The sequence below is a fragment of the Musca vetustissima genome, unplaced genomic scaffold (assembly GCF_032173495.1).
Source record: "Musca vetustissima isolate MV318-11 ecotype Yass unplaced genomic scaffold, APGP_CSIRO_Mvet_v1 utg25830, whole genome shotgun sequence".
In the NCBI taxonomy this organism is placed as follows: Eukaryota; Metazoa; Arthropoda; class Insecta; order Diptera; family Muscidae; genus Musca; species Musca vetustissima.
Genome location: NW_026882604.1, coordinates 13167 through 38432, shown reverse-complemented (window position 1 = coordinate 38432; position 25266 = coordinate 13167). Strand labels below are relative to the sequence as shown.

Below are 25266 nucleotides of genomic sequence, written 5' to 3'. Positions count from 1 at the left end.
GTCTGTCCGGAGTTAAATAAGTTTCAGTGTCAATTGGGAATGATACCAAGCCACGCTGGAGCAGCAATGGCGTAAACTCTGCGCCTCCCTCGATGGATTGGATGGGCGATGGTGTGGCTTGTAGGCTCCAATTCTTCATGAATGTTTAGGTTTAAGATTTATATTCATTGCTTTAGAATTTTAGTCAATTGTTTGGGTTTTTTTTCAATATTGTTAAATTGTTTTCAAACTTTGTTTAATTTAAAAAAAAGGTTCAATTTTCTTTTAATTTTCAATTTTTTGAAAACTATTTGTTTTGTTATAAATTTCCTTTCAATTTTTAGCCTTTCTTTTCGTTTAATGTTGCTTAATTATTTAAAGGCTTCAGATTTTCTTTAAAATAGTTTGTATTTTGTGTTGTTTGTGTATGTGTTTCAACAAATAAACCAGATGAATTCACTTCTCAAAAACTTTGGTTGTTTTTTTTTCGACGGTTACAGGGAGCCACGCATCCAATCTTCTTCGCAGGCAAAATCAAAAAGGAACGAAATTTTTCCATTTAATCAGGAAGAAAGCTCCTGTCATCATATTTTTTTTTTGTTTATAATTTATTCCAATTCTCTCAGTCGTGTTTTGTTTGACATTATTCACAAACATATGGTTTGACTATTGTGAATGATCGTAAATATGCATGCTTCTTCTTATTTTCAATAGCAAACTGAGGCGCACCCCACATATTTTTTTTAAATTTTATGAAAATATCTGAAAGTGCATTTGTGGATCACTATGTGGAAAGCGAAAGATCCACGACCTAATCGCATTTAATCCACCTGATGCGATTGTAGTATGTAACAAAAATCTATTTCCAAATATGAATATATTGTTACAAATTTTAATAGAAATACCAGTAACCACTGCAACAGCTGAAAGAGGGTTTTCTACCCCACGTCGAGTAAAAAAGTAGCTGAAAATTAAATACAAAGCCCACGTTCTTCTATCTGTGCATAAATATGTAGTAAATACTGATCACATAACTTCTATCTTCTAAAAATAGAAGACGTTATTTGAAATATACATTTTTTAATATGCAAAACATTTAATATATACGCAATACATTAAGAGTAATGAAGTTATATATTTTTGTGAGCTTAATGAATATAAAATATTGTCTTTAATTCTAATACATTTTCACGATTAGTAATGCATTTCCATGTATTTTTTATTAAACATATAAAAATTTAACGTGCGTACACATGATTTATATTCAAATAATACATTTTTTAGAACTAAATAATCAACTCATCTCATATTTAAGGAAGGCAACATTTGACTTTTTTCATGACGGAACAGAATCCAGACAGTATGTTCGAATTGCCCCAGACACATAATACCAACCTCAATATACAGCAAACACTGTAAAGCATGTAGGGTTGAGTATAATGAGTATATAATAATATATGGCGTGGTGAATATCCCAATGATTAATGGTATACTGGACGGAACAGTGTATGTTAATATCCTAACAATAATAATAGTATGGTACCATATGTCAGTTAGGAAAAGCCCATTACATGGTAATTCCAACAGGATAATAATCCTAAACATACTAGCAAACTCGCAGAGAACTGATTTGTATCCGAAAGGATTGACCTAATGGCACGGCCTTTCGCCGGATCTTAATCCGATAGAACATTCTTTGACAGGTGTAAAACGAGGTATGGTCAATGCCAAACTTACAAAAAAAAAACCGAACTATGGGATGCAGTTCAAGATGGGGCCCACATACCAAAAAATGCGATGCGAGGACCTTATCGACTCTATCCATGCCGTTGCAAGACTGAAATTAAAAATAAGGAATTTTCAACAAAATATTAAATAAACCAAAGCTATACGTGTATGAACTATTTTATCCAAATTAACTACTACTATTATTATAAACATTAACACAGCAAATTTTGACTTTTTTCTTTTATTAGTAATTTTTTAATGCAAAAGCTTTTTTCGGGAACATAACAAAATGAAGTAAAACTATTTATCCGCCCAATTTAATTAGAACAAATTAAGTTTTTCTAAACAATTTTACAGTTGAGTACTTACAACTTAATTGCACTACTATTTTAATGAATGTATTTATTATTTTACAAGCTGGCTGGGCAAACACCCAACGTGGTGTAGGGTGTTTTCCCCTTTCTGGTCTTACCTCCCATTCGAATTTAAGAATGTAATAGTTTTTCAAATGCGATGGATTTATTTATCATTTTATTCAATTGATATTTTAGTTTATTTTTTACGTAAACACATTTTTAATTCATTTATCTTGAAATCCAGTTTAATTTAGTGGTTATTATACAAAAGAGTTATAATAAAACGTGTTTCTTTAAGTACCTACACTTTTTGTACTAACTGTTCTTCGTATAACAATTGTGCTTTTCACTTGTGTACGTTCAACGTATACGTATAACAGTTTTATTCATTCCACTGCGTAATGTGGTTGCCCTCTTCGACAAAGCTTTTTCAAAAAGCTTAATAGTACAAGAACAAAAGTAAAAGTATAGCACTGGTACAGTGTGAGTTTCCGTAGTGTAGTGGTTATCACGTGTGCTTCACACGCACAAGGTCCCCGGTTCGAACCCGGGCGGAAACAGCCTGTAACCAATATTTTTAAAATGTTTGTTATAAGGGATAGAATATTTTGTGGATAAATAATATACGGTCGAATTCGGATAAGCGAACGCCGGTTTATCGAAAAAATCGGTAAATTGAAACTAATATTTCGGATGAATGTTCAAACACTTTACTTCGCTTAAAATAAAAACCGGTTAATTGAAAATCTGTATAAGTGAAAGACTTTTTTTATTGCAAAAACACAAATATATATGAAACAAGCAGCGTTTAAGAGAAAAATATAATTTTTGTAAGGGCGACGAAATTCATTAACATTTGTATGTGCAACCCTAAAATTATGTTTCACATTTATCCAACCATCCATTAATCATTACTCAATTAATTTTATAACATGATTTATAAATTTCACGGTTTTTCACATATTGATTGTAAACTTCGTTTAAGCGCAACGAATTTCGCTTATCCGAAGTTCTTTTAATTGAAAATTCTGCTTAAGAATTTTTTTTCTGAAATTAGGCGTTTTCACTTAACCGAATTCGACTGTATTATTTTAGCGATATCATTTGTTTTTGGTACATAAAAATTAAATAAAAAATAAAGCATTTTCTTCTTAAGTTGATCATCTCTAGAAACTTGTTTTACATACAAAGCATAAAATAATTAATTTCTAATAATTTTGTTTCTAAAAATTTTTTTCACAATTAAGTTTGCGATTTTAGTGAAAAAGTTATATCTTTTTGCAATAAATCCGTTAAACTTTCGATTTCGTTTAATTTGCAAGTATCTATAATCCCCTAAGAAATCCCCTAATACGAAATACATTTTTATGGTATTATGGTAGTTAATTGATATACATATACATCGCGACTCTAAAAAAATAATCAATCGCAAAAATGATAACACTGTGTGTGTAAATACCAGCGCTCAATTTGAATTGTCAAACTGTTAAATTTGTAGACAAAAACAAAAATATATATTTTTGTATTTTTTGTGTTATTAACTGCATTTATTTATCAATAAACATATGATTAGATAGATCTAAATCGGTGAAAAAAATTAAAACAAATAATGAATCACAATAAATATAATGGCAACTGGCAATGATATGGAAAAGTAATATTTTGATATGCAGTCGAATCCGAATTCCTGCGATTTTGGAAATTAGTAATATGGTACGAAGTTCGAATTATTCCTCGTAGACCCGATAGAATCTAGATTGCAATATTTAAGATAGAGCTGACATTTTGAAAAGACACCGCCAGACATATTTTTAAAACAAATTGAAATTTTGGGTTTTAAAAAAAACTATTGGTCAACTTTTTAAAGTAGCCCCATATAACTGTTGTGGGTACCCCCCTCTCCCCTACTGAAATTGTGGAATTGTTCACCAAGGAGTAAGGCAGGGATTTTTTAAATTAAAGGCAATCACGAAAGGGCATTCAATATTTATGATTATACCCTCCACCACACTTCCGCACAGTGTATTATTTCTTTGTGACTATGTTTCTAACAGGCAAAAGGAATCGAGATAGACCCATGATTCCTTTTGAGAATATGCATAGAGTCACTTTTTGAGTCGATTTATCCATGTCCGCCCGTCTGTCCGTCCGTTTGTCCATGTTAAATTGTAAACAAAGTACAGGTCGCATTTATGATCCGGATAAAATTTGGCACAGCTCATTTGTTTTTCTGGAATATTTAAAATGGCAAATTTTTAAATGTCAAAATATATTGTGGCTAAAATCTGAAATCTTCGAAAATCAGGTAGTATGTTATGTGGGATCCATTCCAAAAAATGTATCGATATACAATGTCTTCGCCAAATTTCAGATTTTTTTTTTTATTGAAAACGTGTCAAGCAGACGATAGCTTATAATGTAAAGTCAGAAAAATGTCCTATTTTTAGAACAACAGCGTTTGATAACAAAAAGAATATAGTATATTTACTCTAAGCAACACAACACCTCTTCAATTTCAGATATGTATTTTGATCGTGTGTTGCGTATTTTTTATATTTTTCTATCACCCTAACAATAGATTCGAAGCGAAGTTTTAATTTTAGAAAATATGCAATTTTGCACATTAAAAAAATAATAATATAAATACAGACTTTATTTGTATAATATTTTTATATAAGCTTTTAGGGCTGATTTTATATAAGCTTTGGTGAAAGCTCTCTACATGTTTTTATTATCCAAGAAATATGTAAATGAGTTTAAATAATTTCGCATAGAGAAAACCCAAAATCAATTGGATTTTGAACGATGACCTTTTCAAATCATATATTGCATGCATGCACAGCTAAATTATCGTGGGTAAAGGTCCACACACACATAGTTTGGCTCTCTCTTTCCCTATCTCTCTCAATTTCTCTCTACCTCATATCAAACCATAGATTAACAAAATATAGTAAACAAACGTAAATTCAAAACTATGCTCCAAACTTTTGACACGCTCACTGCATTTGTGGAGCCATTCAAAGACTTTGTCTAGACGACAAACAAAAAGCTCTCTTAAATTTTGCGGTTTTTTGACAAATGCCCCATCATCGTCAGTTTGACAACAAAAGACGACCAACAGAAATTTTAGTTATTTTCTTACTCTCCGTTTGATAACAACAAACCGATTTCAGTTTGGGTGGTTAGACGCGACGCGACGAGTTCATAAAACAATGAGTGTTGAAAAGTTGGACGCAATAATATTCGGTGCCACCGGTTTTACCGGTCAAGTGGTGGTCGAAGATGCCGTCGATATATTTAGGGATTTCAAATGGGGTATTGCAGGAAGAAATGAAGTAAAAATCAAATGAAAATTTCAATATTTGTTGTGAAACAATCAATGGTGGCGTGTAAAATAATTCTCTTTCCCTTTCTCTGCAGTCTAAACTAAAAGATCTTTTGGTGAAAGTCGGCAAACGCACCCAACAAGATTTGAGTCATATTCCCATTATTGTGGCCGATGTCAGCGATCAAAAATCAATTGAAAATATGGCGAAAAAGTGCAAGGTTTGTTGATAATCTATACCATTACCTCTAAGAATGTATGTAGGCACAGTGTTTTGAAACCGATAAAAATACTTTTATTATTGATATGTAGTATTATTGAATTGTAGTATTTTCATTATATCTTTGAGTTAGGTTCATTTTGACCCCTAACCCTTACATTTAGGGGATTGGGTCTGAATTTGGCAATATTAACTGAAATTATTATATATTTTTTGGGCTATTTTCACAGTCTATTTGATATTAAAGAAAAATAATCTACATTAAATTTCACTATAAGTCAGCGACCAAAAGAAATCTGTATATATATTACATATCAAGAAAATGTGTGTTCGAAATTGGGTGTGTGAAGCATAAATTATTAAATATTTATTTTTGACTTAATTCACAATATTTTTGAGTTGGGTTCATTTTGATCCATAACCCTTCGTTTAATGAGAAAAATATTCTGTACCAAATTCCACTGTAGGCCGTGGAATAAAGGACATCTTTATATATAATGGGTATATATAAACAGAAAATAATTGTTTTCGACTTGGGTCCATTTTAACTAACCACTAACCCTTGCTTTTAGTGGAATGATATTAAGGGGAAAGTATGCTGCGCCAAATTGCACAATAAATCACTGATCAAAAGAAATCTGTGTATATACACTGATGGCCAAAACTAAAGCAACTAAAATTGCATTTAATTAATGCCGCATAACTTTTTTCAAAAATATATATTAGGTTGGGTAAAATGAAATCCATTTGACCGGTCGTCGAAAATTTCAATAAAATCGGAGAAATTATCGAATTTGTCTGGCATGTTAGCAGGCGTAACATCGCCCAGGAGCTAAAAGTTGACTATAAAACTGTTTTAAACCATTTACAACACACAATGCTGGATTCAAAAAGAAGCTCGATGTTTTTGTGCCACACCAATTAACAGAAAAAAATACGATGTATCGAATTTCAATCTTCGAATCCTTGGCCAAACGGAATTAGATAGACTTATTTCTTAAACGGATGGTGACTGGAGATGAAGCACTTCAAACGGTGGCCAAACCAGGACTTAAGGTCAGGAAGGTTCTGGCGGGAGTGGAAGGGGATTATATATTATGAGTTGCTTCCATATGGCCAAACGCTAAATTCTGACCACTACTGTCAACAACCTGACCGTTTGAAGATGAAAATCGACTACTAAAGTAAAGCAAATAGAGAGCAAACAGAGAGCAGGACTTCTATGAGAGAGCCATTATGAAGTTACAAATCAAAATGTCAACAAATCATATAACAAAACGGTGCATATTTGGAAATTCCGAAGCATGTTAAATAAAGTCCTATAGTTCATATCGTGTTGGTTTTTTCAGTTTTTAATCGGGTACTTTATTCGCATTATGGTTCCCTTCGCTGAAGAAAATATACCGCTTATTTTTGCGTTTCAGCTTGACAATAACCTCCAGCATACACCAAAACATGTCAATGATGGGTTGTGGGGGTCAAAAATCAGGGTTTTATAATGGCCAACACAATCATCAGATATTTACCTTATAGAAAATCTTTGTAGTATCATAGATAGCAAAATCAGAAGATTTTCACAAACAAACAAAGTTCACAAGTTCAGGATGCGAGGAGTAGTACTATAGAAATAAATTGAACATCTTATTAGTTCAATGCCTCGTAGGTGTGCTGCCATAATTTCAAAAAAAAAAAATTTCATTTCAAAAACAAAAAAAATGCGTTTACGTTTTTTGTTTTTTTATGGACAATAATATCAAATGCATCAAGTCATCCTGTTCATTTGACATATTTTTATTACCAAAAAAAGTGAAAAATGAACGGAATGTTAGGTTTTTTTCAAAATCGAGTTGGGGATATGATTTACATATTGATTCATCCATCGGATTCGTGGCCTTCCCCTTTTGCGTGGGCATTGCTTGGCTCACTTTTATATGCCTATTGAGCTGGGACATCTTCGTCCATTCTCACGACATGGCCTAACCAACATAGTCGCTGCAACTCGATACGTCGAAGTCACAGAATATATGGCTGCCACAAGGTAATGGTCCGAATCGATATTCGCTCCTCGGATCGATCGAATGTCTAAAACACTGGATGAATGCCTTCCGTCTATAAACAGTTACTCAAATACATTTTCCAGGAATTCGTTAATTTTTACCAACTCAACAAACAATTTGAGAGTGTGGGTTGTTTATTTCGATTGACTGAGATCCTTCTAGATTGGTGTAATTTCCATCAAAATAAACTATAGATACACAGTAACTGTTTATTATTCTCTTATAAATTCTTGTTTTACAATTCAATGAAACTTTTTTGTTTAAAAATCTTGTAATTGCTCCAATTAGTTCTACTGTTATTATTGACCATGATTTTAACTTCTTATTATAAAATATATGGTTTTTACACATAATTAATCGCTCCAATACATTGCATGATAAATTATCAATAATTGTTTTGTGTTTTTATTTTCGTATTACAGATTGTTTTGAACTGTTGTGGACCTTACCGTTTCTATGGTGAGGTTGTAGTTAAGGCGTGCATCGATGCTGGAACCCATCACGTGGACGTCAGTGGTGAACCACAATATTTTAATGGAATGCAACTTAAATATAATGACTTGGCACAACAAAATGGATCGTATATCGTCTCGACATGCGGCTTTGAGAGCATACCAGCTGAGTTGGGTGTTCAATATGCTGAAAAGAATTTTCCAGGTAGGGGGTTCTAAAGTATAGCAGTCCTTTGGCTCGATTCAACTGTAACGACTTGTCTCGACTAGACTAGCTGAATGGTCTAAAAAGACTCCCTTCAGCTCGTCTATAAAGACTCCCTTCAGCTCGTCTATAAAGACTCCCATCAGCTCGTCTATAAAGACTCCCATCAGCTCGTCTATAAAGACTCCCTTCAGCTCGTCTATAAAGACTCCCTTCAGCTCGTCTATAAAGACTCCCTTCAGCTCGTCTATAAAGACTCCCTTCAGCTCGTCTATAAAGACTCCCTTCAGGACGTCTTTAAAGACTCCCTTCAGGACGTCTTTAAAGACTCCCTTCAGGACGTCTTTAAAGACTCCCTTCAGGACGTCTTTAAAGACTCCCTTCAGGACGTCTTTAAAGAATCCCTTCAGGACGTCTTTAAAGACTTCCTTCAGGACGTCAATAGCGGTCGTTTTAATTTCTTTTTACAAATGTCTCTTTTCACATTACTTTCAGGAACCGTAAATTCTGTCGAACTATATTGGGAATCCAAGCCAAATTACCAAGATAAATCATCTAAAGCTATTTTGCACACCGGAACTTGGGAAAGTGCCATCTATGCTATGCAACATGCTAAAGAAATGTTGACATTGGAGAAAAAAGTTAACACTGAGAAGATTCCAAGTTTGAGTCCTAAATTATGGATGAGGTAAGAAAGCTGATTGCTTACTAGTTTCGCGAGTGTTCCATCAGAAGGTCTTCGGAAGTACCTTGCAAGGTTGCCCTGAATTCTTATTTTATTTTTATTTAATTTCCTTTTCAAATCCCTTCCAGACCTTATGCCCATCAAACCGAAGGCCTCAAGAGTTATTTTGCACCATTTCCAGTTACTGACCGTGGTGTTGTCCAAAGGTCTCAGCGATTAGCCTATGCCTATGATAAGAAACGACCAATTCAATTTGAAATATATATTGGCATGAAGTAAGTCCAATCACTGATTTATGAAGAATTTCACTCATATCAAACATTCACTTTTCAATTTCTTCTTCGTTAGATCCTTGCTGATGGCCTTGCTATTTCCAGTTTTCATGTTATTCGGTGTTATTATGGCCAATATTGGTTTTACACGTAAATTACTTTTAAAATATCCTCACATCTTCACCTTGGGCCTAATGACACATGAAGGACCCACGGAAGCCAACAGGAAAGCTATGGAATTCCGTTATACCTTAAAGGCAAAAGGATGGACTACCGGTACTTCCGAATCTGCTGCACCCAATAAAGAAGTTGTAGTCCGTGTTACGGGCAAGGATCCATGCTATGGTATTACCAGTTGCGTTTTGTTGTTATGTGCCAAAACCATTTTGAAGGAACACAACAAAATGCCCGGAAAGTAAGTTATCAAAATAATATTGGAATTTATTTTTACGTTAAATGGTGATGTGTGTGTGTTTCATTGCAGGGGCGGAGTTCTGCCACCAGGATTTGCATTTGCCAAGACAAGTCTTCTGGAAGAAGTTGGTAAACATAAATCGGGTTTGAAATTTGAAGTAATTCAACAGTAATTTTTTTATTGAGAAAATGTGACAAGACTTTGTTATTTTTTATATACAGCCAATAAAAATATTGAAGAAAAACGTATTTGTGAAAGAAAAATATTTTTTTAGTTTAGAGTAACTTCGGGTAATGTGGACCACCATTTTCTTTTTTTGATATTGTGGGCATAACAACGGTTAAAAATAAAAACAATTTGTTTTCACAACTTAGTAGATTTGTTGTCTAAATATATTCCAGGCCAAACATTATATATATTTGTCTATAAAAATGTTATTGCATTATATTTCAAAATACTCTTAACTGCGTAAAAAAATTACTTGGCGGGTAATGTGGACCAGTATGTGTGGGTAACGAGGATCAGTAAGTTAAAGGTATGATGTGTATTGGTTGTGATAAATTTCAATTTATTGCACTCTTAGGTAACAATTAATGCAAAAATATATGGGTTCATGTTATGGAATAGCCCCCATTTAAGGGTACCGCCCCATTTGCGGTATTTTGAAGGTCCTTGCTTCGTTATCCAACCGAAGCACCCGAAATTTCGCATATCGAGTGTCCAGAGGATAGAATACCTCCTCGCATATTAAATGCGCCCATGTTTCGAACTCGTCCTCATGTAAAGGTCCCAATTTTTATAGTGGTCCACATTACCCGACACTAAATATTTTTATTTAAAAATAATTATCGGCTTCAAAAATTAATAAAAATTAAAAATTTCCGATTGTAATCACAGAGTAAACCTATATTTTTGTTAAAGAAAACAAGAAAACCACATAACTTCTTGATATTCGAGAAAAACCAAGTGTTCGACTATTTTGCAAAAACGTTCGACTATTGTGCTAAAAAATTTTCAAATCACACTTTTACAATCAGAGCTAAATTTTCTACTACTAAATTTACAACATTGCAATTATTTATTAAAAACCAAGTCTGATGTTTGTTTTCACTAATAAGGAAAACATTTATCAAGGCGGCATTGCCATATGTCAAGCATTTTCTTAGATATGGGAGGTGGTCCACATTAGACGCCTGGTCCACATTACCCGAAGTTACTCTACTGAAGTTAGATCAAAAATGCGTCTTCGTGTATCAAAGAAAAAATAATTCGTATGTTATATGAATAGTGTTCAGAAAGTGTTGTCAATGTCAGGATTTCTGCATTTTATGGATGCAATTCATAAAACTTTAAATACTGGTTTCTGGTCAGGGAGAGAGAGAGGTTGCATAGGGTAGTCTTTTGTCTGCAGGCAGGTCAAGTTCGAAGTCGGTCCACGTTTAGGCATAGCTCCCATATAAGGGTACCCCCAGTTTTCGGTATTTTGGGGTTCTTGAGCACGTTTTTCAACCGAATTCGCTGAAATTTGCTACCTTGGATTCTTATTGGGAACCAAATTTTTCCACAAAAGATTATAAATATAGGTCCAATATTTCTGGTAGCCCCCATATAGCGATACCACCTAATTTTCAGTATTTTGGGGGCTTTTGATCATATTTTTCCACCGAACCAAACTCGTGTAAGTGACTGCGGAAGTGCCCATATGTATACTTGTTGGTATGTTCCCCATATTTTCATTTCAAGTAACTAACAGTTGGAGGGTATCCAAAGTTCGGCCCGGGCGAACTTAATGCCTTTTTCACTCGTTAGCATTTATATCGAAATAATTTGTAAAATACATATGAGAATTTTGCAACGCCAATGCAGTAAGAGTGAAATAAAGAAACAATGGAATTCAAAACTAGTCACAATCGAGTGAGTGGAAAATCGGCGGTTGTTGGCAACAGAAGCAGTAGTGAAATAAACGGTTGCAAAATTTATAACAACCAAGTAAGGGGAGAGACGTAGCACGATACCAAAACAAAACACAGCTTGTGGTGATGTTTTTTCCTTGGAAGGGATACTTTTTTTGTCATATACTTTTTTGCTTGAAATTATTAAAATGTTCAATTCGACATATTCAATTCAATCAAAATAATTCATTTCATGCTATTCGAATTATAGCCAGTCATATCCGACCGTTTGTGATGCCGCTTGCAACTCCTCAAAATATTTGTTGATTTTTGAATTAAATTTCCTGAAATTTGTCGATATTGATGGTTCTATGGCATCAACCCTTTTAGGTACTATCGAAGGATATTTTATTTTATTTCAAATATGCTGAACAAAGTTTGCACCAAAGTCAAATCCCCATTCGCCGCCTTATTTATATTTGGTAAAGCAATCCGCGTCAGACATAATGCACCTATACCAGCTTTTTTTCCTTCAAAGACGAAAAAGTCAATGGGGCGAAGTCCGGTGAATACAGTAGTAGTTGGCTTGAAACTGTTGTTTTTTTCAAAAACTCACACTCAAACATTGGCGCACCACCTTATTGCAGTCGAAGAATACAGTGAGCCAAACCTTCACATTTTACCGAATTCGATGTGCTTTTTCAAGTCTTGATCTTCTTGACGTTTTCATTTGTATGATATGGTTTTGGTTTCAATGTCAAGGCACACACAGATAATTAGTCATCAGGTATTACCTTTTTGGAATATTCTGAATCATCGTAAACGATGTTCTTCAGCTCCTAAACGATGTCTATGCGAAGTTGTGTTTGTCTAAAATTTAGCAATTTTGGAACAATTTTATGCTAAAACATCAGCAAAAATCCCTTAAAATAAACCGAACCATATGCTAATATCATCAGTATCCTCTCTTCTCAGTCTTATACCACAATTGTCAACATTTCAAATGTCCTTGCGCAATATAATGTGGAACGTATAATAAATTTGTCATTCCGTTTGCAACACCTCGTATTATCCACTTGGTTTTTATAATAAAAATGCCAATATAAATATAAATAAATATAAAAAATAATATAAAAAAATAATGATTTTTTTCAAGATTTCAGCATGTTTAGGTGCCCTTAGCATAGGATTATCAGTCACTTGTCGGAGCAACCACTTTACGTCTCTTAAATTGAATATTTTTTCTCTCTTGTTTTCGGCTTGTAATTATACCCTACACAACTATGTTGTCAGGGTATTATAGCTTTGTGCAGCCCCAAAAGTTTGTAACGCCGCGAAATATTGGTCCTAGACCCACCTTTAAGTATACCGATCGTCATATCTCGACTAGCTGAGTCGATCTAGACATGTGTGTCCGTCCGTCTGTCCATTTTAATTTGTAAACACGATACAGGCCACAGTTATGGATCAATCTTCACGAAATTTTGCATGTAGGATGGGTTCTGGCCAAAGAAGACCCCTATTGTTTTTGGGAAAGATCAGTTAATATTTAGGGGATGGAATGGACCAAATACTAAATTTTTGTCGGTTTTTCTGGTCGCTCCAGAGGCTGCAATAATGGCCCGAACATCTTGAAATTCTGCATGGAGAAGGGGAACGGGCCAAAGAATAAGCATGTCGGTTGGGATAAAGATCGGTCAATATTTAGCGGGTCAAATGGACCCTGACTTTTGTGTGAAAAAAGACAAAATTTGTATTCTATAGCGTATATATTTACCGCTGAAGGACATAGATCAGGGAAGTTGATATTATATCCAAGAGGAGTGGTTGACCTTTAAATTAATACCAATTATATTGTTGTATGTGCTCGGATGTGGGAGTTACACCTAAATATTTACAAGTATCTCCGTATTTGTATATTATTTAGTAACCCATTATCACTCTAGAAAGCGGAACGATAGCGCAGATCGCTTTGAAATGTTCCATGAGATTCCAGTTATGGTCAAGGACAACACCTATAATTTTCGGTGATGATCAGATAATAATTTTGGAATGAAGTGGGCCGAAAACTTAATTTTTTGTGTTATTTTCGAGTCGATCTATAGACCACAAATGAAAGCCGAACATGACAACACAACCCACGTTGAAGGGAATCTGGACAATGGATGTACTGAATACTCGTAATATTCGGAAAATATGTCAGTGTGAGGAAGAAGTGCTGTTTACCTCTAATCGGGCAAGAGGGTGCAAATATCACGAAATATTGCCCAGGCTTGGAATAAACATCCGCAGAAAATTTTAGTTTCGTGGTAGTTTTGTAGGGTATCGTATGGTCGGCCCCGTCCGACTATACTGCTCCGCTCACTGGTTTTTATTTATTTATTACTTTTTATTTTTTTACAGCAGATCGAGTAATATTAAGCATTTCCGCTATTTTCCGATGAGATTTTCCTAGTTCATTCGTTAATCTTTATGTGGCATCCCATGGTCGCAAATTTTTACGATTGCTATTCAAATAAATATAGTGTAAAAAAATTGATGCAAAATTTAACTTGATATTCCATAAGAATATATTCCATGACTTTTAACCGTTATTCAGTTGTAAATAATTCCGGGGGATACTTTTCACAGTGAGATTGCAATTGTTTTTATTTAACAATAATTATACCCTACACAACTATGTTGTCAGGGTATTATAGCTTTGTGCAGCCACATTTAAGTATACCGATCGTAATATCTCGACTAGCTGAGTCGATCAAGACATGTGTGTACGTCCGTCCGTCTGTCCATTATAATTTGTAAACACGATACAGGTCACAGTTATGGACCAATCTTCACGAAATTTTGCATGTAGGATGGGTTCGGCCCAATGAAGACCCCTATTGTTTTTGGGGAAGATCGGTTACTACATAGGGGACGAAATGGACCAAATACTTACATTTGATTTTCTGGTCGCTCCAGAGGCCGCAATTATGGCCCAAACATCGCGAATTTTTACATGGAGAAGGGAATCGGGCCAAAGAATAAGCAAGCATGTTTTGGTAAAAATGGGTCAATATTTAGCGGGCCAAATGGACCTTGACTTTTGTGTGAAATATGACAAAATTTGTATTATAAGGCGTATATATTTACCCCGGAAGGACATAGACTCGAGAAGTTGATAGAATATTCAAGAGGAGTGGTTGACCTTTAAATATATACCAATTGTATTTTCATATGTACTCGCATGCGGGAGTTACACTTAAATATTTACTGGTGCTTACGTATTCAGATATTATTTAGTAACCCATTACCACACTAGAGTGCGGAAATATAGTGCTGATCGCTTTGAAATTTTCCATGAGGGTCCAGTTATGGTCAAGGACAACGCCTATATTTTTCGGTGAGGATCAGTTTCAATTTAAAACCGAACATCACAACACAACCCACGGTGAAGGGAACCTACACAAGTATTTAGAAGGGCTGTTCTGAACATTAGTAATATAAGTTGACCTCTAGTCGGTCAAAAGGGTTCCAATATCGCGAAATATTGTCCAAGCTCGGAATATAGAACCACAAAAAGTTAGATTTTCGTGCAAGTTGTGTAGGGTATCATATGGTCGGCCCCGTCCGACTATACTTCTTCGTCACTGGTTATTTTTATATGTGGATTTTATTTAAATATTGGCTATTTCAATAATTTTAAGTTAGGGGACGTTCATGTTCACACGTAAAAGAAATTAAAATTTTATTATATTATATTACATTGTTATTTCTATTTGATATTGAAAATGGTATATATGGACCCACGTTTTGGTACAGCCTCCATATAACAATACCCCCAAATATTCAATATTTTGGAAATTTTTGGCAAGTTTTTTAACAAGTAATTTGGTATTTTGAGCTTTAATTGAGTAGCAAATCTTGCTACCGAATTTTAAGGATAGAAATATATGGTATTTTGATGATTTTAGGCACCTCTTTCAACAGAATTAACTGTAATTTAGAACTTTGAATACACATTGGGTGCAAATCTTCTTACAAAAAAGTATCAATTTTTGGCCACGTTTTCGCATAGCACCCATATAAACCTCAACATTTCGCCATTTTGGTGACTTTAGACATATATTTCAAACGAATTGTCTCCAATTTGACATTTTGGATTCTCTTTGGGTAGAAAATTTCCCTTCGAGAAAAGTCATCAGAAATCTATATTTTTGGACATAGACACAATAATAAAGGTTCCGTCTGCAATTCAGTATTTGATTATTTACTATGATATAGTTACCATATGAAGTTCTCGACCTTTTTAAGACGCTTCACTTTATGGTGCGTATAAACATATGTGTAAATCTGACATATGAACTCGATAAACTGTTAAAATAACTGTTTTTATCAGACCTAATATATAACATAACAGAAAAAAAATACAAAATCGAACATACGTAACTAACGAAATTCCAAAATTAAGATTATTTTTTGACTTCGCTCTATAATTAACAAAATGGCGGACATTTGAAAAAATATTTTTAGAAAATCACCGATTTTTTTTTTTGCTACAAACCATGTTAAAAAATAAGGAAGATCTTCACCGATTGGCTTTATCCTAGTTCATACGATAGCCGTACACTCACAGAGAAACGTGTAAAAATTTGGAATCGATTGGGTTATCAGTTTTTGAGTTTTGGTTCGCAAAACCAATGTTTGGAGAAAAACGCGTTTAAAATTTGAGAAGCCCTTCAACCGTCACTTGATGAAATTTTCTAGGGACATTCTCGAATTAGTGTAGATTCGAATTAAATCAAAAACAATTTGACACCAAGAATGGGGGGTCCCCTTAATGTAAATTATAAAAATAATTACCAGTAAAGGTCAATGTTTGTAGATATTTATAATATTGTTGTCTAGACTACCGAAAAGCCCACCTTAAATCACCCCTTAACACCAAAGCTGACCTTTGTGAAAACTCACCACAACCAGTCGAACTTATGACTTCATTCCGAATAGTTAACACAGTATATAAAAAGCTCTCATTCGTACAAATATTTCTAAAGCTCCAAGTCATTTTCCTAATTGCCCAATTTAGAGAAAAAAAAATAAATTGTAATGCATCTTTCGTTATTTGTGTCGGAATGCATGTTATTTCGATATAAACAATAATTTATATTGTATTTTGTCGAAACCGGTACTCGGGCAGCAAACTTGACTAGCAAGTTAATCTAAAATAGAATTTGTTAAGTTAGTACGCAGTTTTAATAATGATACCCTACACCAGCTCTCCCATCTTAGTGCGAACACAACTGAATTGGGAACAAATAGTTTCTGACATTAATTATTTAAAAATACAAAAATATTACCAAATATTTTTGAATAATGAAATCAAGCGATTTCCTTCATTCCATAAATGCTGGAAAGTTTTTTTTCCCACACATTGGGACAGATGTTCCTCTTTATCTTTAAGAATTCAATAAATACAATTTATACACATTGAGACTGTTACACAGTTTTTACCCTAATCACGGAATAAAATTGTTTTAATTTATTCCTAAAAGTATTTTATTATATAAATTTCGCCCATGGTGTAGCGCAACATATTGTCGATATCACTTACCAATGTCAACAACATCGTATTTATTTCTAATTGTAGGTTTCTCATACAAAATAGAATACATACATACGTAATGGCTAATACATTTTTGTGGCCTTTGTTAAAGTTTATTAAGACTTTATTTTCTAAATTCAGTTTTATTTCAACCGCGAAGCGTTAACATCCCGAAAAAATATTCATTTTGATATGAGCGGAGAAAAGTTAGATGCGATTATTTTCGGTGCTACGGGGTTTACGGGACAAATTGTTGTCGAAGATGCCATTGAAATATTCAAAGATTTAAAATGGGGTATTGCGGGTAGAAATGAGGTCAATATCGAAAAAATATGACTAAGTTTATCTTAAATCAAGGTTGAAATAAATATTCATTTGTAGAAAAAACTCAAAGAATTGTTGGAAAAAATTGGCAAACGAACCAATACTGATCTAAGTCAGATTCCAGTTGTTGTAGCGGATGTTGGTGATGAAAAGTCCATTGAGAATATGGCAAAAAATTGTAAGGTAAGTGCGATATATTTCGGTGTGTATACAGATGAGGTACTTTGTTCCTAGAACTTGTAAAAAGTATGAAAAACTAACAAAACTACCAAAAACTATTACAAAAGGTCCAATGCAAGGCCTTTGGCCCTAGAAATCTTCTTAAAATTATTGAAATTAAAGTTGGCGTTGGAGCAATTCAATGATGAACTTGGAGCGGAAATTTGAGTAGCCTTCAAAACACATGTGTATAAATTTGGAATCGGTTTTAATAGATGTTTAATAAATTACTGATTTTGAATGGGGAAAAGTGAAGAATTTTATATCTACTATTGAAGCTAAAATCATTACTTGGTGATGTTGTACTTTTGACGTGGTGAATAACCACCAAATCGGTGAAAAGTAGGGTTTCAGCACAAAACTATTTAAAATGAATGCAAATAACAAGCCCCTAAAGATGTCAAAAGAACGTGAAGTTTTGGGTATGAGGTCACATTTTATAATAACCAACGATGATTCGGAACAGTGCACAAATGGACCAAATTATGGACAAAAAACTTGATTTTTTTTTCTGGTTGCTCTAGAGGCCACAATTATGACCCAAACATCACGAAATTTTACATAGAGAAAATGGGTGGGATAAGAAAGCGGCTGACCATTGAATCGACTTTCGACTAATTGATTAATCGACTTTTTGTACTGAAAAGTCTAAAAGTGGAAGTCGACTTTTGATCTTCGAAGAAATCGCAATGTCGAGTTTCGATCTTTCTTATAAATACTTATATTTATTATTATCTCAAAGCCGATTAAAAGCATTAAATTTTTAGTCGATTTTGCATTAGCCGGTAAAAGTCGAAAATCGATTTTGAACAGGTTTGACGAAATCGAAAGATCGAATAGTCGACTTTTTAGTTAAAGGCAAAAAATCGAGAAGCCTAAAAATCGTCTTTTTGGTCAGCGGCAAAAATCGACTATACCAATATGTGGGAGTTATACTTAAGGGGACCCCCCCATTCAAAATTTTTTTTTTTGATTTGATTTTTAGAATCTACACTAATTCAATAATGTCCCTTCAAAATTTCAAGTGAAAATCTCAAGAACTCTTGAAGATATAGCCGATTTATTGTGTCAGAATCAAGTGACGGCTGAAGGGCTTTTCAAACTTTAAACGCGTTTTTCTCTTTTGCGAATGGCGGGCACGATAACTGAAAAACTAATAACCCAATCGATTCCAAATTTGTACACTTTTCTCTGTGAGTGTATACCTATTGTATGAACTAGGATAAAGCCAATCGGTGAAGATCTACCTTATTTTTTAACTTGGTTTTTGGTAAAAAATCCGTGGTTTTCAAAAAATATTTTTTCAAAAGTCCGCCATTTTGTAATCCTAGTTCATACGAGAGCCAGACATGTACTCTTTCTAACACCGTTGGAATTTTCGGATTCCGATGTTCCAGTGCCCGCCATCAAAAATAACGACTTTTCTTTAATTACAAAAACAACAACAAAACAATAACAAAAATTTTTTGTAAATTATTTTTCTTCTTTTTTAAATCTTCAATTACACTGTGCAACACAAAAAATAATTACCGGGAAATTCAAACAGATTATGAAAGAGGGGCTAAAAAAAAGATGGCACGTGTATCGGCGTTTTGAAAGTTTACGTCGTGAGGTAACCTAAAATGGCGGGGCAATATTCCCCCTTTTCAAGCATTTTGATCCTTTTTGAATTATGATTTCTTGAAATCCTTGCATTCTAGGTATGTAGTGTCTTCGGCAATATTACTGATGAAATATCGAGGAATATTTTGGTATACAACTATAACCCTCAACCGACTCATTGAAGGGGTCTTTTCGGTCCCCTTTTCCACGAGTAATTGAAAACTCATTCAAAACGGGGTTATAGCTGCTCAGAATATTCCACAGAAATGTTCGCCATAAAATTTTACTATAAGTCTCAGAATAGACTAAAACTCAAAAATCAGCCTAAAAGCCAAAAATCTTAAAAAATCAAAAACTCATTTTAGGGTTAATATCGTACTTATTACTAGTTTTTACCCATTTTTCCCACAAGTTGACGTTTTAGAAGGATGGTACAAGGGACAAAAATATTATCCATCAATTTTTAGCATAAGTCACTTAACAAGAGAAATCTGTATGTATAATGTATATTCCGAATATATAGTCATATATTTGAACCAAAAATTCAAAATGTTCTTGTATTTTTTCCAAAGACATTTCCCAGTATTTTTTTTCGATAAAGTGCATTAAAGTAATATTAATCTTAATTTTAGGTATATAATGTCAAAGAATAAAATAATCTACGTCAAAATTCACTTTAAGTCTTAAAATAAACTATATATTTATATCCAATAGTTTTTAAGAAATTTACAGTATAAAATTATATATAATAACAACAATTTTTTTGCAGACTTCAGTTAATTTTATACTGTAAATTTCGTAAAAACTATTGAATATAAATATATAGTCTGTTTTAAGACTTTAAGTGGATTTTGGCGTAGATTATTTTATTCTTTGACATTATATACCTAAAATTAAGTTTCATGTTACTTTAATGCACATATTCGAAAAAATACTGGGAAATGCCTTTGGAAAAAAATGCAGAGATTTCAAGAAATCATAATTCGAAAATGATCAAAATTCTTGAAAAGGGGGCATATTGCCCTGCCATTTTAGGTTACCTCCCGACGTAAACTTTCAAAACGCCGATATACGTGTCTTCTTTTTTTAGTCCCTCTTTCATAATCTGTTGGAATTTCCCGGTAATTATCGAAAAATTGAAATTTGTCGCACAGTGTTATATATGTGTAAAGTTACAAACCTTAACAAGCTTTCGTATTGATTTACCAGCCCATTGAAAATCTTGAAAAATTAAAATCGAGAATGGGGGGGTTCCCTTAAATAGTTACATTACCATTGCCACACTAGGGGCGGAAATGTCGGGATGATGAGTTATGAAATTATACACCAGTTCCGGTTATGGTAATAGACGACACCTTTAATTTCCGGTGATGATCGGATGATTTTTTGTGGATGAAATGGACAAAAAACTATATTTTTATCTGTTCGAACATCACGAAATTTTACATTGAGTTGTTTTGACAGGGCAGGGGCACACAAAAGAAAAAAAAAAATAAAATTAGCATGTATCATTAACCTACCACTTGTTATTGTACCATAAAATAAACCAACAAATTTTTGTGTAATATAACAAAATGATTAGTCCGGGAAAATCTGATTCGGAAATGATGTAAGAGTAAGAACGAGGGAGGAGCTGTTGATCTATAATCGGTCAAGAGGATACAAATATCGCGAAATAATGCCACTGAATATAGATCTGCAGAAAGTTACAGTTGTGTAGGGCATAATCGGCCCTTCCGACTTTATTGCTCCGCTCACTTGTTTCGATATCATAAAGGAACATTTGTTAACGTAATCCATATCGTTTTCATATCCTTCATGTAACTTTACTTCGTTTTCTCTGAAATCAAATAATATTTTTAAGATAATTAATAAGATTTTATTTTAAAGTTTTTTTCGACATCGATTTTCTCAGTTTGCAGGCAGGTGAAGTTCGAAGATGGGTTAAATTGGCCAATGTATTTCTTATACAACCGAAATTGTGTTCATCCCAATTTTCGGTATTTTTTTCACTTTTTCCAGTCGAAGTGGATGTAATTCCAAATAGTTGGATTATTATATTTCGATTTGCGTTGAAGTCAAGTGATAGAGCTGACAGTATACATTGATATTTCGATCCCGTAATGGATAACAGTAGATATTTTCGATTCCTTATAGATAGTCCTTAATTGCTGCGGTCCCTATCATTTGTACGGTGAAATAGTTGTTAAAGCTTGCGTAGAAGCCGGAACTCATCATGTGGATCTGAGTGGTGAGCCGCAGTACATTTCTGCGATGCAATTGAAATATCACGAATTGGCACAATCTAGTGGATCGTACGTAATATCGAATTGTGCCTTTGAAAGTATTCCTGCTGAATTGGGTGTCCTATATGCTGAGGAGAATTTTCCTGGTAAGTTGTATGTTGCTTAGTTTGATTTAAAAAAATCGATGTAATACTTTTTTGGAAATTTTCCACAATTGTTAGCTACAGTAGCACGTTGCAAAATTGTGTTCAAATATTGGAAATAAAATGAAAGATTATACGCATATCCGCCAAATAATCCGACATCGATTATTTCACTTTGAGAAAAAGTCACAAAAATTTTTAACAACAACAAAGATCTAAAATATCTGAGTCATTAACTGATTAAACTATCGAATTTTTTAAAATAAATTATTTTAGTTTGTCCATCAGAAAAACAAAATATTTAATGGATAACAATGTATATGGATAACAATTATTTATATATTTCAGGAATTGTCAATTCGGTTGAGCTATACTGTATGGTGGTGCCGAATTATGTAGATACCACATCGAAAGCTATATTAAATAGCGGCACCTGGGACAGTGCTATTGTCAGTATGCAATATGCTCGACAAATGTGGCAGTTGGAAGGAAAATTGAACAAGGAACCGTTGCCCAGATTAAGACCGAAACTATGGATGAAGTAAGTTAGGGGGAGGAAATTATTTGAATGTTAAAAGTAAGTTCATTAATTTAAGTTGGGTATTAATTTTATATGGTCGTCACAGACAGGACTCCTCCATTATATGATTTTAAAGCCTACAGTGGGGGAGAGTCCTCCAGAGCTGTTAGAAAAATTCTGGAACTTCTCTCCAACACCAACACTCGAATAACAATTTTTATACCCTTCACCACTCTGTGGTTTCCTTTTGCCTGTAACAGGCAAAAGGAAACGAGATAGACACATGGTTCCTTTTGAGAATATGCATAGAATCACTTTCTGAGTCGATTTATGCATGTCCGTCCGTCCGTCCGTCTGTCCGTCCGTCTGTCCGTCTGTAGATGTTAAATTGTAAACAAAGTACAGGTCGCATTTATGATCCGATTTGAATGAAATTTGCCACAGGTCACTTATTTGGCCCAAGGACGAACCCTATTGAAATTGGGAAAAATCGGTTCAAATTTAGATATAGCTCCCATATATATATTTAACCGATTTAATGTAAACGGTCCCTATATATCTTTCGATTTGCACGAAATTTGGTACAGCCCAATCATTTAGGTCTAGAATGATGTGTGCCAAGTTTCGTGAAAATCGGTCCAGATTTAGATATAGCTCCCATATATAGTTTCGTCCGATTTCATGTAAATGGTGCACCAAAGTCCCTATATATCTTTCGATTTGCACGAAATTTGGCATAACGTACTGAATTGAGCCTTGAAAGATGTCTGCCAAGTTTCGAGAGAATCGGTCCAGATTTCTATATAGCTCCTATATATAGTTTCGTCCGATTTCATGTAAATGGTGCACCAAAGTCGCATAACGTACTGAATTGAGTCTAGAATGAATGTCTGCCAAGTTTCGAGAAAACCGGTCCAGATTTCTATATAGCTCCCATATATAGTTTCGTCCGATTTCATGTAAATGGTTCACCAAAGTCTCTATATATCTTTCGATTTGCACGAAATTTGGCATAACGTACTGAAAATCGGTCCAGATTTAGATATAGCTCCATTTTATTATAGATTGATTATAAGTAATTGACGCACCAAGGATCCAATAGGCTGATAGGAACAAAACGTTCTGAAATTAGTATAACATAACCTGTGACAAGTTTGTTTGAAATCGCTTAATATTTGGATAGAGCTTCCATATATATTTTCGCCCGTAAATTGGGCATCAAACTCCTCATGTTAGTCAGATTGACATCAAAGTTTGCACAACGTACAAAATTGAGCATAAAATTACGTAGTTGCGTTTTCTAGAAGTACAGACATAGCCCAACGGATGACCTATTTATATTTGTTTGAAGTCGATTTACATACTTTATGGATAGATCTAGGTAGATTCATATTTAGATAAATATCACATATTTTATTTCATCCAATTTCATGTTAATAGTCCTGTTTAATATACCCATAGTGGTGAAGGGTATCATATAGTCGGCCCCGTCCGACTTTACTACTTTCCTTACTGGTTTTATTTGTTCTTTTTCAGAATTTATCCCCACAAAATTGAGGGTGCCAGTAAATACTTTGCTCCATTTCCCATTACTGATACTCCCGTAGTGGAGAGATCGCAGCGTTTATTTTATGTTCATGAAAATAAAAGACCAATGCAATTCCAGATGTATATTGGGTTTACGTAAGTATCTATCAATTTGTTTTAATTCAAATTTGATCTGTAAAACCGAAAATGTATTTCTTCCCATACAGCTCCTTCTTTCTGGCTATGATGTTTCCATTGTTCTTACTATTTATTGCATTAATGGCACAGTGCGGTTGTACGCGCAGCCTCTTATTTAAATATCCACATTTCTTTACGCGTGGCACAATGACCCATCAAGGACCCACAGAGGCTAACAGGAAGGTAGCTGAATTTATATACATTCTGAAAGCTAAGGGCTGGACAAGAGGTACTGCAGATTCGGAAGCACCAAATAAAGAAGTAGTTGTGCGGGTTTCTGGCAAGGATCCCTGCTATGGTATAACCAGTACCTGTTTACTGATGTGCGCCAAAGTCATTTTGAAACAACACCAACAAATGCCAGGAAAGTAAGTAGAATAATTAATATTTTAATTTTTATTCTTTAATTCTCCACATCCTTCCTCATTTTGTTGTACTGTTTTTGCTTTTTCGTAGTGGTGGCGTTTTTCCACCTGGCTTTGCATTTGCCAAAACGCAATTACTCGAGGAGCTGGGCGGCTACAAATCTGGTTTGAAATTTGAAGTATTGAAGCCATGAAATTGTTCAACTATTTGTTTTTCTATTTTTTCCTGTTACAATAAACAAAAACAAACAGCGTATTTGTATTTATTTTATATTGCATGCGAATTGTTGTACGACATTCATATCGAATTTCCATAATCATAATCCTCCTTGATCGGCGCCACACAGTTTAGTCGGATGTCAGCGGCGCATGCGCACGGGTATCTATCATTTGAAGACAATTACATAGGCCGTTAGTTGGTAGAGTATTTACCGTTTGGATGCTGGGACTGCTACTGCTGCCGTCGACATTTGTATCGGCTGTCGCCTTAACTACCTACCTACCTCCTGATCGACAACAAGTTTTGTTTTGCATTTGCTTGTCAATTTTACTTTTCAACGATTATTAATTGTCTGTTTCAATGGTTTTGAGTTATTTTCTTCAAATGAAATCGATATTGTGGTAAGAGGGTGAATGGTAAAGGGGTGCAAAATATCATAACACAATGCGGGCGCATTGATCTGAATAACTGAAATACCAAATGAATGAATAGCCACGAGGGCTGCTATATATTTCCGGCCTTATATTGCAGTTGATGACAAGATCAAATAAGTTAATTTTTTGCAGGACGGTACGCATACATGTGGCAGCTATTGGTTTTTGAAGGACTTTTGCTAGTAGGTAACAAGTCATAAATTATTGTTTTTGACCATCTGCATGGACAAATTATCAGTTCGACGGCTTTTGTTTAGTTGACTTCCTCCTACATGGCTAATGTCCTGGGGACATTATATTC

General features: G+C 34.1%; 2 protein-coding genes, 1 long non-coding RNA gene and 1 other non-coding gene across 4 annotated transcripts; all 4 read left to right on the top strand.

The window, feature by feature from the left end:
• Nucleotides 1–2550: 2550 nt before the first annotated feature.
• Nucleotides 2551–2623, top strand: Trnav-cac (transfer RNA valine (anticodon CAC)). The gene has a single exon. It is a non-coding gene; the product is annotated as a tRNA-Val (tRNA).
• Nucleotides 2624–5258: 2635 nt separating this feature from the next.
• On the top strand, nt 5259–9286 carry LOC133329142 (saccharopine dehydrogenase-like oxidoreductase). Its single transcript, XM_061537640.1, has 5 exons — nt 5259–5398; nt 5484–5609; nt 8088–8322; nt 8818–9010; nt 9136–9286. Exons 1-5 carry the CDS (start codon nt 5276–5278, stop codon nt 9284–9286), a joined length of 828 nt encoding a protein of 275 aa, XP_061393624.1. The 5' UTR covers nt 5259–5275.
• A 283-nt stretch (nt 9287–9569) lies between these two features.
• Nucleotides 9570–9856, top strand: LOC133329143 (uncharacterized). Its single transcript, XR_009754302.1, has 2 exons — nt 9570–9694; nt 9764–9856. It is a non-coding gene; the product is annotated as an uncharacterized LOC133329143 (long non-coding RNA).
• Nucleotides 9857–17359: 7503 nt separating this feature from the next.
• On the top strand, nt 17360–24505 carry LOC133329140 (saccharopine dehydrogenase-like oxidoreductase). Its single transcript, XM_061537638.1, has 7 exons — nt 17360–17482; nt 17549–17674; nt 21470–21704; nt 22050–22242; nt 23758–23904; nt 23976–24314; nt 24403–24505. The coding sequence occupies exons 1-7, from the start codon at nt 17360–17362 to the stop codon at nt 24503–24505; spliced, it is 1266 nt and encodes a 421-aa protein (XP_061393622.1).
• Nucleotides 24506–25266: the final 761 nt, after the last annotated feature.